The 15,511-nt window shown below is 53.4% G+C and overlaps 1 protein-coding gene across 2 annotated transcripts; it reads right to left on the minus strand.

Annotated features, from left to right (window-relative positions):
* Window positions 1–1,505: 1,505 nt before the first annotated feature.
* LOC134492136 (H-2 class I histocompatibility antigen, Q9 alpha chain-like) lies at window positions 1,506–14,849 on the minus strand. 2 transcript variants are annotated; one of them, XM_063296306.1, is made up of 8 exons: window positions 14,737–14,849; window positions 9,114–9,389; window positions 8,409–8,684; window positions 6,720–7,001; window positions 3,692–3,781; window positions 3,125–3,157; window positions 2,440–2,472; window positions 1,506–1,538 (listed from the first exon to the last, which is right to left on the minus strand). In XM_063296306.1, the coding sequence occupies exons 1-8, from the start codon at window positions 14,804–14,806 to the stop codon at window positions 1,519–1,521; spliced, it is 1,080 nt and encodes a 359-aa protein (XP_063152376.1). In that variant the 5' UTR covers window positions 14,807–14,849; the 3' UTR covers window positions 1,506–1,518. The 2 variants fall into 2 exon arrangements, with proteins under 2 accessions (XP_063152376.1, XP_063152378.1); XM_063296308.1 differs by lacking the exons at window positions 1,506–1,538; window positions 2,440–2,472; window positions 3,125–3,157; window positions 3,692–3,781 and adding an exon at window positions 5,922–6,248 and having other exon boundaries at window positions 6,643–7,001.
* Window positions 14,850–15,511: the final 662 nt, after the last annotated feature.

Here is a 15,511-nt window from a genome sequence, read left to right on the forward strand (position 1 = left end):
CTCAGTTGGTACACTGATTATTTGTTAAACTTTTGGATAATCAAATATATAATCCAATAAATTAAGCAACTTACTAATTTTTAAAAATCAATTATTTTCTAATGGAAGAAACCCCGAAGCACACTTCTGAAAAAGCAGCTGAAAGAGGCATTTTCCCTTCCCGTCAGTGAACATCCCCTCCAAGATGGTTTTCCCTGCAAGGCGTTCATTCTACGTATAAAAGCAAGACCTTCTTTCCTTCTCCAGATGGATCAACTACATTTTCTTTTCAGGGGAGGCCCTAGAATTCCTCCTTCAGATGAGAAAACCCTGATCTTCCCAAACAAAAATCTGCATAAGAATGATCATGAAACACCCAAAATACATCCTGCAACTTCAAAGAAATGCATTTGCTTTCTTGATTCTGCAAGCCTGAACAATTAATTTGAAGAATCAAAATGATTCCCCCAAATCTCTAGGAAACCACAGTGGAAAATCTGCATGAGGACAATCATGAAACACCAGAAATACTTCCTGGTTACAGCCGGCTGGGAGGGCCTGAAGAGGTCCTCCGAAGAGAACAGCGTAATTCAGAAGAAGGTCGGTCACTCTTCCTTCCTCTCTCCTTAGGCTGGGAATCGGCAGCCCCAACATTGTGCTACGAAGCGGGTGGAAAAAACAGGAGGGTCGGTTTGAGAGGAAGCCAAGATGAGAAAGCCCAGAGTCCAGGCTGGAGGACCAGTGCTGATCGTCAAGGGAAGGAACAGAATCAGCAGGGAGAGGGAGCCGGAGAGGATGGGGATGGGCTGTGAATGGCTGCTGGAGGGGTGTGGGGTGGGGAACCCCCTTCACAAATTGTGAACAGTATAGATGCCCCCCTCAAATAGACAAATCCGATTCGTCCAACTATTTTGCCCCCAGAGCCGAGTGCAGCAGGTTTCATGGCCCCCAGAGAGCCCAGGTCTTCCCTCAGCATCCGGAAGGTTGGATTCCCAGATGGACACGGGAAAGGAGAGGCGTCTCCTCTCCATCCTCCCCTCCCCTCTCCTCCCCCTTGCTCTGGGGATCTTCTGATCTCTGCAGGTCTCTGAGCTGTCTGCATGCAAGACCATCATATCCCGGGAGGGGCCCCAATCGGGGCCCTGCAGAATGGCCAGCACTGCCTCCTGCTGTGGGAGGGGCCCTTCCAGGAGACGAGGGGGAGGACAGGGTGCCTTCCTCCCCCAGCGACAGCGGCCAGGTCCCCTTCTGTTCCCAGCTGCTGTCACCTGCCATTTCCTCCAACGGCAGGGAGGGAAAGTGGAAGCAGCCCAGCCTCCCCCAGCAGAAGGAAGCCCAGGAGGAGGGGAGAGGCAGGCCCCTCCCCAGAGCCCCAGGGCCCCTCCCCCGAACCCCCTGCCCTTCAGTGCTGGAGGTGAGCCGGAGAGAGAAGAGGGTTTCCCCAAAGCATCTTCACCATCGATGGGTCCCTTGACCTGAAAGCTCCCCCTCCTTCCCCCCAATCCAGCCCCCACCGGGGCACTCACCTGCGAGGGGCTGCTAAATGGCCTCTGTGCTCCCTGCATTGGAGAGAAAGACAAAAAGTGAGTCCCTCCCCTGTCCTGGTCCTCTGAGGAGGAGGCCTCTCTCTCCCCTCGATTCAGCCTCCGCAGCTTCAGGGACCCTCGGAGGAGACCAGGCTGTGCCGCCAGAACGGGCTCTAACCACTGGGGCTCAGGGCGCTTCTGGCGGCTTCCCTATTTCCCACCCCAGAGCTGGGGGCTCTTTGCTCCAAGGGGGGCCAGGCTCCGCCACGCAGGCTCTGGGCTGCCTCCCCTGCCTGAATGCGAGGCTGGAAATCCAACAGGGAGAGTTTCCCTTTCTCCTCTGCAGGAACAAAGCAGAGCGAGGAAAGTGAACTTTGTAACTGTCAGAAATCAAGGAAAGGAGAGGAGGTGGGGAAAAAAAGAAGCATTTGGTTTTTACAGAGTAAAAGGAGGAACAAGGACAGAGAGAGAACAAAATTATTAAGATGGGAGGAAAAAGGAGACTTGGGTAACTCCTTGGGACAAAGGCAAAAATATCAGTAGTTTCCCTTAAGCCCCACTTTAATGAGAAACCACTTTTCCAATCCCACAATTTCTGTTCATAGACAGGTAAAATAATTTTAATTCCTCATCTAAGTAATTTGCCATCTAAGCAAACAGGACAAACAACATAATTCTCCCACCCACATTTAAGATCTTACACTAGACAAAAAAGTGTCCACAGAAAGGGCAACAATATTTATTTAAATCTCAGTAGATTTATCTATCCTTGTTCCAATTCTATCCAAATAAATCCTGGTTTCCCCAGAACCAGACCCAGAGGGAACACAGGGAGCGGGTATTAGGGGGCCCCTTCAAACCCAGGGGGGCTCTCCCTCTTTTCACCCCCCCCCAGCACTCTTGCTAAGAGGCAGAGCGGCTCCCTCCGGCTTACCCCGGCCTGAACTGCCAGATCCTTTGTCACTTGCTGAAAAAGAGAGAAAAGGAGGAAGGAGGTCAGTCTCTTGGCTGGACGGGAAGAGATGCAGAAACTCAGCACTTTCTGACACACAGACAGAGTTTCAACCAAACTGCTTACGCTAAGACACACAGAAAAGAAAGGGCAGTATCTCAGCCATTCCACAGCCGGGGGGGAGGACACAGATGGCTCCAAAGTTCCTTTTTCCCACCAGTTCGTACTTGGCGAGCCTTGTGGTGGCAGACCAAGAGGAGACCCAGCTGGCACCTGCCAAGGCTCCTTTTCTCCTCAATTCCTTCTGGGTTCACTCTTTTTACAGAGCTTCCTGACCAGATTATGGCCAAGCCTTTCCTTTCTGCACGCTTGGAAACAGGAGAGCTTCTCAGTCAGATGGACCTTCCACCCAGCCGGGTCTTCTCACCTTCTCGAGCCTTCCTTGTCCCAGATGTTCCTCCTTGGGGTCTCCAGTCCCAGGAACAGCCTGGCTGGATTGCAAAGGGGACCCACCTCCCCCAGCCTGGTTCTTGGGAGGAAGAGGAAGGTAGCACAACTCTGCAGCTTCATGAGCCGCTTCTGTGTTTGAACACACACACAAACACAGAGGCTGCCTCTGATTCCCGCTCTGACTTGGAGATAACAGGGAAAGAGGAAAATCACTCACTTGATGCTGCCTTGTAGCCATCCTGACGTTTCTCTGCAAGGAAAAAGCTCAGTCAAAGCTAAGAATAATCCACCAGAGACCATCCAATCTCTCCTCTGCAGGAGGGATAGAGAGCCCCAGGAGATGTTTTCACAGTTCTTTCGTCTCCTGGCAACTACTTTGAACAGACACAGGAAGAGCTTCAAAATACGAATGTATCCCCTGACTTGCCCCAAGAGAGACCTGCTGCCCCTGGGAGGGATGGAGGGAAATGGGGAAAGCAGCAGCAACAGCCGGGAGGAGGAGGAGGATTTTCACTGAAATCCTTCTCTGCTGCTCTTTGACCAAAGCCTTTGAAAGGGACGGAACCGCGATGCCTCTTCCCAACCAGAAGGCAGGACTGTCCAAACCACAGACTCGGCCGAGTCGAGACTGGAGTCCCAGCAAGAGGCCGAGATTTCGGATGCTCCCCAAGAGGGCTGGGAAAACAGGGAAAAGGAGGCCCAGAAGAAGCTCCCCAAAGGGAGGGACTGGGGAGGAGTCTCCCCCCCTCCCTTCACAGCCACCCAGCAAAGGTGGGACACTTACTGAGAAATACCACGAACCCAGCAATTGCAGACACCAGGACAAGAACAGCCACAACGCAGCCGATGATGAGCCCCAGGTTGGATTCCGGAACTGAATTGGGAGAAAGAGCAGAGGATTGAAGGAGAACCCCAAACCATCGCTCCAAGTTGGGGAGGGACCTAACGCAGCCAAGGGACTACTGGGAATCGCCCAAGTTAAGAAGACTCAGGGCTCATCCTCACGTCCCTCGAATTGAAGACACCCTGCTAACCACGCTTAGTGGACATGTCCTCGTGACGCTGCCTTCGTCTCCCACCAGCCCAGCACGAAGGCAGCTGACATTCACCTTTAGCTCTTCAGCTCAAACGCAGCTGTTTGCAACCTTGTGACTCTCAGCAGGTTAACAGAAATAAAAACGTCAACAACACAATAATATAAAAAAATTAGTGAAACCACAAAAACGTTTTTGTTCTTTTTATAGACTGCCCCAATATGCCATGACTCTGGGCAGAAATGGGCAGCTCTCTGCGCTAGCTTTTTTTCTTAAGCTTGAATGGTTGCATTTTATTATTTAAGGTAAAAGGGTTCATATCATGTATCTTTTTTTTTAAGTCCAGGGTTTCATTTTGTTTCTCTCTTGTAGGGTTGCTCTGTCCCCCTGGAGGAGGAGAAAGGAATGAATCCTCGCTTCTGCACTCTGTCGTCTGGCCAGGAAGTGGCTGAAGGGAAACGGTTCCAGTCTTGGCAGCTGGAGCTTTTAAGTGCCAGGAAGGCAGCCAAGGAGGTGGGAATCCTCTTGTCTCACACTCACCCCGGGGTTAGGGGGAGGACCCCAGGGAAGGCCTCCCTGTCATTCAAATCCACGCCCTGCATTCAGGAACGAGGGCAACAGACCTTGCCTGTCTTCCAGGTGGCAGCCCTCTGCTTATTCGAAAGATGCTGTCACAAACCCCACCACCACCAGCACTCGTTGCTCAAGGCTAGTCATGGGGAGCTCCTTCTATCCCCCTACAGAGGATTCGGGTTCTAGTCCCCGGTCAGCCTTGCTGCTCTCCTGGGAACCTTTTCCAGTTGCTCTGAATCTGTATTAACGGGTGTTGCCCAGAAGTGGGCGTTGTCCTTGAGGCGGGCTCTGATCCTAGCAGAAGACAGTGAGAAAATTACCCTCATCCTTTGGAAGTTACAGTCTGTTTGAGGTAGCCTAAAATCACAGGTGCCTTCTCTGAAGGGACTTCATGCTTCCGGCTCATATTCAGTCTGCAATCAATCCCGATTACAAAAGCCTTTTAGCAAGCCAAGTATCCCCCACCCAAAACTTGCACCCTTGATTTCTGTTTCCTAAGTGAAGAACACTGGACTTAGACTCATACAGTTGCAAGGAAGGGACCTAAAAGGTCATCCAGTCTTACCATCATCCATTAAAGTATTCAGACAGATGGGATTGTGCCTTTAGTATCTCATTTGAGGTTTCCCATCCTTCCTGACACTCTTTTCTTTCAAGTCTCTCTTCAATTTCATTCTGCTACTCTCAGCCCATTCTGTATTTGACTTCTTTCTCTGAGGATATTAGCTCACTCAGCCGGTTTTAAATCCTCTGCAAATTCGGTAACTATTGGTTCTACCTATTCCTCCAAGGCATTAAAGGGAACATTGAAGAACGGAGGACGCAGGGCTGATTCTTCTGGCACCCATTTGATATCTTCAGCCTGATGAGGAACCATCAATGGGCACTCTCTGAGGAAAATGTTCAAGCCAGCTGTGGCTCCCCTTAGTTGCCTGGCCATCCGACCTCTTTTAATGAAGCCGAAGAGGCTTTGGGCTGCCTGCAGAGGGAGCTTTCACTAGACTAAAGGCCTGATTTACCAGAAAAATTTAATCCCACGAAAGATCCAGATGACCCTGTCATCTTTTAGAGATCACATGATCTGTTTCCTATTTCATTCTGATCCACAACAAATAAAAAATACAAAATTCCGGTGATCTGGGTGGTTCCCTGTAGCATGTGGGGGGGAAGTATGTGGGGTGTCTGTGTCACCCCCTCGCCCCAGTTCTGGCAGGGGTGGGGAGTTGGTGATATGGTGATGTCCAACTTCTGGAGGGTCCTCAAATGGCTGAAGCAGATTTGGAGGATGCTAGACGGGAGCAGGTTTGAGAAGGAGAACTTTAAGGTTCTCCTTTACAAAACTCATGAATGGCAGCCATGGCACTTGTGATCTGACACTTGGTAAAGAAACTGAAGTAGTATTTTCTTGTGCCTATCAGCGTAAGAATAAAAATTGAACATTTTTTGTATGATTGGGAAGCTATCATCAATAGAAGATGGGTATTCTGCAGTTTTGGGAGTCCGGCGTAAAACATGTCAGTGGAAGTCACGAGCACAGGCAGAGTTGTTTGACAAGGGTTTTTTTCCTTGGGTTTCATGCTGAGCCTCAGGAATTCCAACAGATCCCTGATCGTAAAATAACGTCTGCACTTCTTTCTTAGAGCAGCGACACAGGGACATTTCCTTCTCTACAGGAGGAAAGCCGTCTTAGTCTCTGAAGGCAAAAAATCAGACTGGTGGCCCCTTTCCTGCCTACTGATGCATCGGTCCAGCCACTCTGTGCATTTCACCAATGTTAGTAATATCTGGTGTTCACAGCTGCAGTTCACCAATGTTGGTAATACCTGGTGTTCAGAAAAAGGGCTACCAGACTCCTCCGATTTTTGTACTTTAGGAAAAAAGAAAATCTGTTTCTGGCGCTCAGCACAACGGCTGCTCCTCTGCTGGAGGCAGCAAACAGGGCAGGGAGGGAGGCTAAGAGAGGATCTAAGTGCGTTTCATCAGGATCGGCCAACGATTCTGATGGGATTCTGCTGCTTCCTTTAAATAACCCGAAGCCAGTACTCTGGCCCATTCCCTGCAGGTCCACGAACCTCGAAAAAGGGAAAAACCAATGGATTAAAGCTCAAGTGAGCTCACATCTGGACACAGCTGGGGTCACGTTTCTCTCCCACCATCTTCCAGCCTGAAAAAGAGACAAGCCTTTCCCTCCCTGCCGCCTCTCACCCTTCACGGCCACATCCACAGGCTCCTGCAGGCCATCGTGCTCCACGTGGCACCGATAGCGGCCTCTCTCCTTGGGATCGATCCGGACGCTGAGCCAGTAGTGGAAGGTCCCGTCCGCGTTGGGGGCCACAGACCCACGGAGGGTGTCCTGCAGCCAGACCTCCCCGTCCCTCCTCCAGGAGGCGTCGATCTCCTTGGGGTAGAAGCCATCCACGCGGCAGACGTGTGTCTCCATCCCTTCCTCGGCCTCCGTCCTGCTGCTCACCGTCACCACCGGGGTCTCTGCAGAAACGGCACGGCCAGAATTAACTCCGAGCCCCTCCCGAGCCTGGAAGGTGGAGGGAAAACCTGACAGGCAGGAAAGCTCCCACTACTTAGTTGTAACGCAGGGATTTAACACTCCACACCTGCAGCGTCTCCAAGAGTTTTAGGACATGCTCCAAATCTGGAAATGCTCAGCCACAAGGACTCCTGATTTTGAGCCCTTCCAGGGACTCAGTCTGAAAAATTGAGGGTCCAAGGAAATTCCACAGGGACTGCTGTGAACTCTGACTGACCTTGGGCTGTTCCCTTCAGGGGAGGGATACTGGGGCTGCTCTTCTAAGTCCCCTTTCAGAAAAACAACACAGAGCTTTCTCTCTCCTGTCTGGGCCTCTTCCGCTCCCCCAGATCTTAGGCTGCTCCAGGCCTCTTTCCGAGGGACACAACCCGAATTTCAAGAGGGGGAGAGCCAGAACCACAGCAAGGGCTCAGGGCTCGTGCAATCCCACACGGGTGAATTTGGAAAAGCGATTCTGTCTCTGGACAGCAGGCAGGGAGAAGTGATGCAATGGAGGGGAGACCCAGGGCAGGGGGGGCTGCTGGCAATGGAGGGGGGGTTCCCCCTGGAGCCAGAGGGATCAAGCAGCCCAGGGAGGGAAGGGGCGGAGCCAGAGGGGGAGGGGTGGGCTGGAGGGGAAAATAATAATGAACTCACAGGAAAAAAAGGGGGGAGAACATTATAATGTGAGCTGGAAGTCCTGTGGGGTGACAGAGCATTCCTGAAGGTGGGGAGGGGGTTGTTTTGGGGGGGGAGTCACCCAGTCAGAGTCAAGGGACCTGCTGGAGTTTTAAGAGGGAGAGCCACAGAATCCCTGGATTCTTCTCCCCAGGAAGAAAAGACCCCTCACCCGTGGCCTTTTATGCCCAAGTGGGGGCCCTGGCGGAAGAGGTGCCCCCTGGTGGTGGGGGGTGGGAGGTGCACCGCCAGGGTCCAGGGAGGGAGGGGGCCCCCTGTGGGACGGGGAGGGAAGGAGAGTGGCTGGGAGGGAACCAAGGCCACGCGTCACCCGTGGCCACTCCTTGGCTAAAGGGGGGTTCGCTGAAGAGCCCCAAGCGGCCCTGTGGCCTCATCGTGGGCTGCGCACGGGACACCCCGAAGTGCTTCTGCTGCCTGATCCACACAGACCCCGCCAGGCCTTTCATTCTGGCCTGCCCCACCTGCCGCTCGGGGGGCAGAGGCGGCGTTTCCTGCCCCTTTGAGGGCTGCCTGGCAAGGGGAACCAGAGAGGGCCTCTTCCCGCGCCCTGCAGAGCTGCTGGGAGGGCAGGAGGGGGATTCCTCCCCTGCGGACCAGGGACCCGAGGGGGGCCGAACCGGGCCAGGAACCGGCCAGGGAGGGGGAGAGTCGGCCTGGGCCCGGAGGCTCACCTGTCCTCAGCAGCGTCTCCCTCCCGTAGGACAGGTACTTCCCCAGCCACTCAGGGCAGATTTCCTCCAGGTAGGCCTTGTCTCCCTGATTAAATCCTCGATCGGCGTCCCATTTCCTCTGGGTGACCTGGGCCTGGGGGTCGGTTGCCACCCAGGTGAGGATCTCCTTGTCGAAGGTGATGAAGGTCCTCCCGTCGTAGCCATACTGCCAAAACCCTGCTTTGCTCCCGTCTGCCCTGAGCTCACAGCCAACCATCAACTGCCAGGTGTGAAGGCCTGAAAGAGGGAGAGGAAGATGGTCTGGGGAGTCCTCAGGATGGACAGAGACGCCCTCCCTGCAGGGACTTTGATGGCGGAAGGAGGTGAGAAAAGGGACAAAGAAGACGGGAAAACGAAATCTGTTTTCCCTCATGAAGCTCCTCAGGTCCCTCTGGACTTGGCCTGTCTTTACCTCATTTTGTATCACTCCTGGGCTATAGAATACGTTTTTTTACTTCAAAAGTGTTTTTGGTGACTGTGCTCTGCGCAGAGAACTTCTGCTACGGGGCCAGGATAGAATCTTAATTTTCTGAAACAATAACAATATTTTTAGAAGAGCCTTTTAAAAAGCGTGGAAGCGGCCTGTCCCTGGGAGGGCCCCCCTTCTCCCCCTCCTGCTCCTGGGGGGGAAGGTGGGGCAGGAGGAGCCCCCCACCCATCACGCACCCTCGCTCTGGTTGTAGCGACGCCTCAGAGTCGCCAGGTCAACTCTGGACACCTCCTCCCAGCCACGGAATATCTGGGTCTCTCTGTCCCAGTACTGGGGGTCCTCCTTCCCCGCCTGCTCCATCCAGGAGACTCGAGGCCGCTCCCTCCTGCTGCTGCTGTCGTAGTAGACGAAGACTTGACCGTCCACGTACCCCGGAGAGACGAAGTGGGGCAGCCCCTGACTGGGGTCCGACATGGCGGTGTAGAAATACTTCAGGGAGTGCGAGGAGGAGCCTGGGAGGGAAACAGGGGGGCAGAGTTACTCTGGGGGGCTTCGGCTGAGGGATCCGATGGGGCACAGCAGGCCCCAACTTGAGGGTCTGGGGAGGGAGGAGGAGGAGGAAGACACCCAGGGAGACCTCGGGGGGCAGAGGGAGAAGGGGAAAGGCAGAGGAGAGGACGGAAGAGGAGCAGGAGGCCGAGGGGGGCAGAGGGAGCGACCGAGAGGCAAAGCGGCGGCTTCTGGAGGGCCTGAAGGGTGGGGGGTGAGAGCGGAAGGCAGGGGGAGGCTGGGCCAGAGGGAGAGCAGGACCCCAAAGCCCATCTGCCCCCCCAACGGTCCCCTCCCCCCTTCCAGCGTGGCCTCCCCCCCACACTCTCCGGGATTGGGGAGACTCTGCCCCGGAGGAGCCGCCGTCACCCCACAGAAAGGAGGGGGGCCCCACCCCAGAAGCTCAAGAGCAGCAGGAAACCCCACCTGGTCACCCCAACTTTCTGTTCACGGAAAAAAAAATTCTCACCTCACGGAGGGCCAAAACGGATTGATAATAGCTGCAGATTTGAGGGGAGATTTTATCAATGGGGGAGGAAAGGGGGTGAGGAGGCACCCGGGTGAGGCCAGAGGCCGTGGGACCCCCGGGGGGGGCAAACCCAGACTGCTGGCAGGGAGATGGGGCAGTCGGGGGGGCGAAGGGGGCGGGAATGGAGCCTGCAGCCCCCGGGGATCTTCCTGCTCACTCACACACACACACACACACACACACACACACACCCCGCTGGGAGGTTCCCCCTCCGGGCCCGGAGCTGAGGCCCCTGAGCAGGGACTGGCTTTGACCCCGGGACTTGTATCTCCCGGTGGGAATAGCCCCGCCAGGCATTAGGAGGAGCGTGGCACCAGGCATGGAAGATGGAGGTTCGGAGGAGGACTGGACGGTTTGGAGACGCTGAAACAGATTGCGCACTGCCTTGGCCAGAACTAAAGATGACATGGAGGAATGGGGGTTCCTCCCTGAGGGCAGGGGTATTTGCTGCGAAGGCGGCGACATTCAACCAGCTACCCATCTCTAACAGTGCCCTTTGGGACCGACATGCATGCAGAGCGGCTGATTGATTGGAAACGCCTCGGCCATCAATGAGGCCCGGCATTGGGCTAGGGTTATATAAATTTTATATTTTTATTAAATGTTTTTAACTTTTTAACTTTTCATTCTTTCCCCCTTTCTATTTCCTGCACGTCTGACATGAAACGAGACGAGAGGAATTAATGGGGCTCCCCCTCATTCCGCAGGAAATCTCACTGCCGATTGTCCCAAGATCTCTTATTTTCAGCAACACAATCCCGGCACGGAAACGTCATTCCCAGGTGCTTGCGAGGCACCAGGTGGACTCCAGATCAGGGCTTCTCAACCAGGGTTCCACGAGATCACCGGGGGTTCCTGGGAGATCACAATTTATGTAAAAAATTATTTCAAATTTGGGCAACTTCACATTAAAGGGGTAAGTTTCACTCTTTATTTTTAGTTTAAGAATGCTGTTGATGCATATATACAGGCCGACATATGAAACGAATGTAATAATGTTGTAACTTCCAGCTTCTATCTGAGCCTGAATGTGCAGGGGTTCCCCGAGGCCTGGAAAATATTTAGAGGGTTCCTCCAGGGTCAAAAAGTTGAGAAAGGCTGCTCTGGATCTAAAACCCTTGGTTCACTTTCCAGAGCATGTTCAGGAAGTTGTCCTCCTTCCTGGCTGATCCGGCACTTTTCTTCAGCAGCCCTTTGGAAATCACCCTCGACACGCAGAAGCACAGCCTCCGCCAGCTGGAAAGGGCCACGGAGGTCATCTACTCTACCCCCCGCTCAGTGCGGGAACCCAAATGAAGGCCTCTTTCTTCCGCCCACGATAGCTCTGGCCTCCGCTTGAGCCTCCCCAGGGAAGGGGGGCCCCAACTCTGGCCAAGGGGTTCCCTGGTCCAACGAAAACCAAACCTTAGTGGAAATAAATAAGGCATGGGCAAACATAAAACTAATATAAAATTATCCGTTACAGCAGAGCTCCCATCAGACAACAGGAGAGTCAGGCAAAAACTGTTGGGACGTCTCCCAGCAGGGGTGGGAGGAAGGCGCTTTGCACGTGGCTGTAACGCTGACCAGGGAGCCGCTTCCCCCTCCCGCTCCCACAGGGGCCCGGTCCTTCTGGGGGGCCTTTTCTGAACCTGACTTAGCTGGGAACAATTCCAGACCCGCCGGGAGGCAACCTCCCCCCGACCCCCATTCACTAGAATCACACGATGGCGGCTGAACTTTTTTGGGCAGTCAAGGCACGTCGCTGGGTGTGCCCTTCAACTACCTGAGCCATGAAAAATCTCCCCACCCCCCCACCCTGGTATTCAAAGCATGAAAATCATACAAGGCAAACTTTATTCATGTGCCAGGAATAGTTTTTAGGCCTTCTGGCAAGCACCATGATTTTGTTCTCTGACTAATTCAACTCCAGCTGAGAGTCTGCAATATCGAGCCTGGGCTTGTGATGTCCTCCAAAGGCCAGTGGGGATCCCAGAGGGGATCGCAAAGAAAGGCAGAAATGCCCCTCGGCCAGCTTCGGAGGACGGTGATCTGGCCTATCCAACTCTCCACGTGATCAATGACTACCAATGTAAAGGCCTAGAGCAGGGTTTCTCAAACTCAGCCAGTTGGCCTTCAATGTGGACTTCAACTCCCAGAATTCCCCCTCACCCCCAGGAACCCATGGGATGTACCCAGCCTGGCCCCACCCACTGAGGCTGCTTGGGAGATTGATTGATTGACATTTCAAATTTAGTCACCAGCCCTCTCACTGAAAGAGCAACTCTGGCGGTTTACAATAAATCAAACATAAATTCTAATTTAAAATACAATAAAACAATGTTCTCAAAGAAGTAATATATTCCAGGGCATAGATGGTAACCAAAAAGTTCTTAATCTATGGGATTAATGCTTCTAGATGTCTTCTGAGTAACTAATTTTTATTAATCTGAAATGCAGATTAATAGCAGAGTCCCTGCTGCCACCACCAATCTTTGGGGGTGGGTTGGGGGTGGCTCATCTGGCGTCCTCCCCCAACCTCAGTCTGCCTGTGGAGGGTCCTGTAACCTGTGGAGCCCTTCTGGGGAATCAAAGATAAGCACGGAAAATGATTTCAATTTCTATCATGCAAACTGCTGACCCTGGAGCACCAAAGAGTTTTCAGCCCTTCCTTGGGAGACACACCAAATTCACAAGACGTGAAGAATGCCAACTTTTAGTAACAAGTACAAAAAAAGAACAGGTAAAATCACGTTTTGTTTTAAATGTGAAAATACAAGCATGGAAAAGATAAGACTGCAGGGCTGTCCAATGACCAGGAAAACAACAGCTTGTAAGTTGGTTAAAAGAATCAAAGGAAAATACAGTGCTGTTGGGAAATTGGTGAAACTGGAAAGTCCGCAAGGCCGCCCGCTGGCGCTGGTCTACTGCATTGGAAAAACAATCCCTTGTGGAAGCTCTTCAGATCAGAAATTCTTCCAGGGCGCCAGAGATTTTCAAGATCACTGACAGTATTTATTTGTGCATAACCTGGGTCTGCACGGACGGAAAAAGGCAGGACCTTCCCAGCACAGAGAAATAAATACCAAACTCCTAATGCACATTCCCTCCCGGGCGGTTTCCCAGTCCTCCACGGTCCCAAAGCAAAGTCCTCGGCGTCCTCCTTCCTGCTCCTCCCCACAATTCCAGGGGCTCATCAGAGCTGTGGGGGAGATGAAGCCCCAGATCCACTTCCTGTTCTTCGGAGTTTTCAGAATCCAAAAGGATCAGAGTTTTTCCCTAATGACAGGAGAGGAAGGGGGAGGGGAATCTGACTCTGCACATGGCCCAGAACACGCTCCTTTCCCTTGTGGGGTTGAGCATTGAGAACGTCTGAAATCAGCCTGAGAGGAGAACCGGGTGAAGCTCTATCAGGCGGAGGTTTTCCAACACAAATTCCCCAAGAAATTTCCAACTTTCTATTCTTCCATCTCAACCCCTTTTTTGTGTCCTTCTTGCAGGAGGGGACAACTAATTCTCCTCTTCATCATCATCATCGAAATCTGGTCTTGCTTTATTCAAGAGCAAGTCATAAAAACCACTATAAAAACCAGTACAAGTCACAATTTAAACACACCAACCAGGAGACACCTGGTTGCCCTGCCCAGTTGGTGGTGGTGGGGGTTCCTCCTGGGTTCTTCCTTGATTAGGCTGTGGCTTTCTGCCTGATTTGTCTGCTTGATCGTTTGTCCCCTTGGTGGTTCCTTGCTGGTTTTCCGCTTGATTGCTTGTCTGGTGTTAACCCCTGCTTCTCTGGGCCTTGGCTGCTGGGGAGGATGCCTTCTGGCCTCTTTCTTTCCTTCTTAGCTTTCTCATTTAACCTCCCAAACAATTGTACAATTCAAGGGATTTTATTTCTGCGTCCAAAATCCGGGACCCATAACTCCCGTGGGAATAATATTGGGCACATTTTATAAAACATCTTATCACATAAAAATAACCACAAACCACTTTATGACGTAATACAAAATGTCACAAAACATTTCCTGTGGGCAACTCCTGATGTTTGGGCTGTTTTCAAGCCAGAGGTATCTCTGAATATCTCCCTGAATTTTTAAGAACTTTCCCAGTGAAGCAGCATTTCCGGGATGCTGCATCGGGGGATGTGGCGGTTTGGGACGGGTGGGAGAATTGAGGACAAGGTGAAAATCAAGATTAAGGTTCTTTATGAAGAAGATGCAAGGAGCCCTTCTCCCTTGCCTCTCAGCCTGCTGCATTCACACGGCAACCTTAGCCCGATCGCTCAAGCGCACCAGCCTCCGCGTTTGCCAATACACGGAACCGACCCGAGAGACGGGCCGGGTCCTCACAGCACCAGAAGCCAGAAAGAGCAGCAAAGCCACCGCCAAAGGGAGGTCATACGACCCAAGCTGAGCGGTCGTGCGAAGGCAGCCAGAGCTTTGTGGACCTGACCTGGTCACGGGAGACGCTGCCTTAAGACAACCCCCACTTCGAGGGACGGAAAGAAGCGCGCTTGGGGCGCCCAGGTAGACTTGGCTGACATCTGGAGGGGGGACCCTTGTCCGGTTCCCAGAGTGGCTCTCCGGGGGGGTGGGGGGGAGCGGCAGCAGAGCCCCACCCACGCTTTGGGGCCTGTTCTGAAAGGAGCGGGAGAGGGAGCGGACTAGAAAGAGGACCGAATCGGGATGCTATTTCTGGGGACAATCTTTTGGGGGGAGAAGAAGAGAGAGAGAGATTCCCCGGACGGATTCCCACCGGCAGAAAGAGGGGCTGGAACCCCCGACGCCCCCGAAGGGACTCACCGAAGCCGCTCTCCAGCAGGGCGACCGCCACCAGCCCCAGAAGCAACGGGGGCGCAGGGCGCAGAGCCATCCTGAACGCAGACCTCGACCAGCGCTCCGCTCCGGTCCAGTCCCGGGCGAAGAATCAGGAGCTCAACCTGAGACACACCCTCAAAATCCAGAGCGAGCCGGCGATTGGCCAAGCTTAACCAGTAGGAAAAGAGGATTCCGAAGCCGTCTGTGGTTGCTAGGCAGACGGCGAGCCGCAACCGGCGAGAGAAGCTGGGAAAGGAAAGCGAAAGTTCCCTCGGCGTCGCCATTCCGGGAAACCCCCTCCGGGGATGCCGCGTCTTGGGGGAGGGGCGGGACTGCGGGCTCGGAAAAGCGGGGGGGGAGGGGGTAGGCCGGGGGGGGGCCTCCCTCTCCGACTCCGCGCAGCCCCCCCCAGCCGGGGATGAGCGGAAGGGCCGAAACCCCGAGCGAAGTTTCGCCCTGGCCAGAAACGCTCAGCGGCTCTTGCGGCGCCTTGAAGGCGGAGACGGGCCTTTCCCGGAGGGGGAAAAGGTCGGGGGTGGGGGGTGGGGGGGTGTCCTTTGGTGTTTCTTCTGGGGAATCGCTGGACTAAATCAATAAAACCCTCTTCCGGTTTTGATAATTGTAATTATGATTGCCACATTGAGCGGATAATGAATTGTTGCTGCTGCTTTTACACTTCCTGTGATGAGCAAAGTATGAGTAAGATGCGAGGGTCTTTTCAGGGCTTGAACCATCTCCTGCTCTCTTCTGCTGTCAGCCT

The sequence above is a fragment of the Candoia aspera genome, chromosome 2 (genome assembly GCF_035149785.1).
Source record: "Candoia aspera isolate rCanAsp1 chromosome 2, rCanAsp1.hap2, whole genome shotgun sequence".
In the NCBI taxonomy this organism is placed as follows: Eukaryota; Metazoa; Chordata; class Lepidosauria; order Squamata; family Boidae; genus Candoia; species Candoia aspera.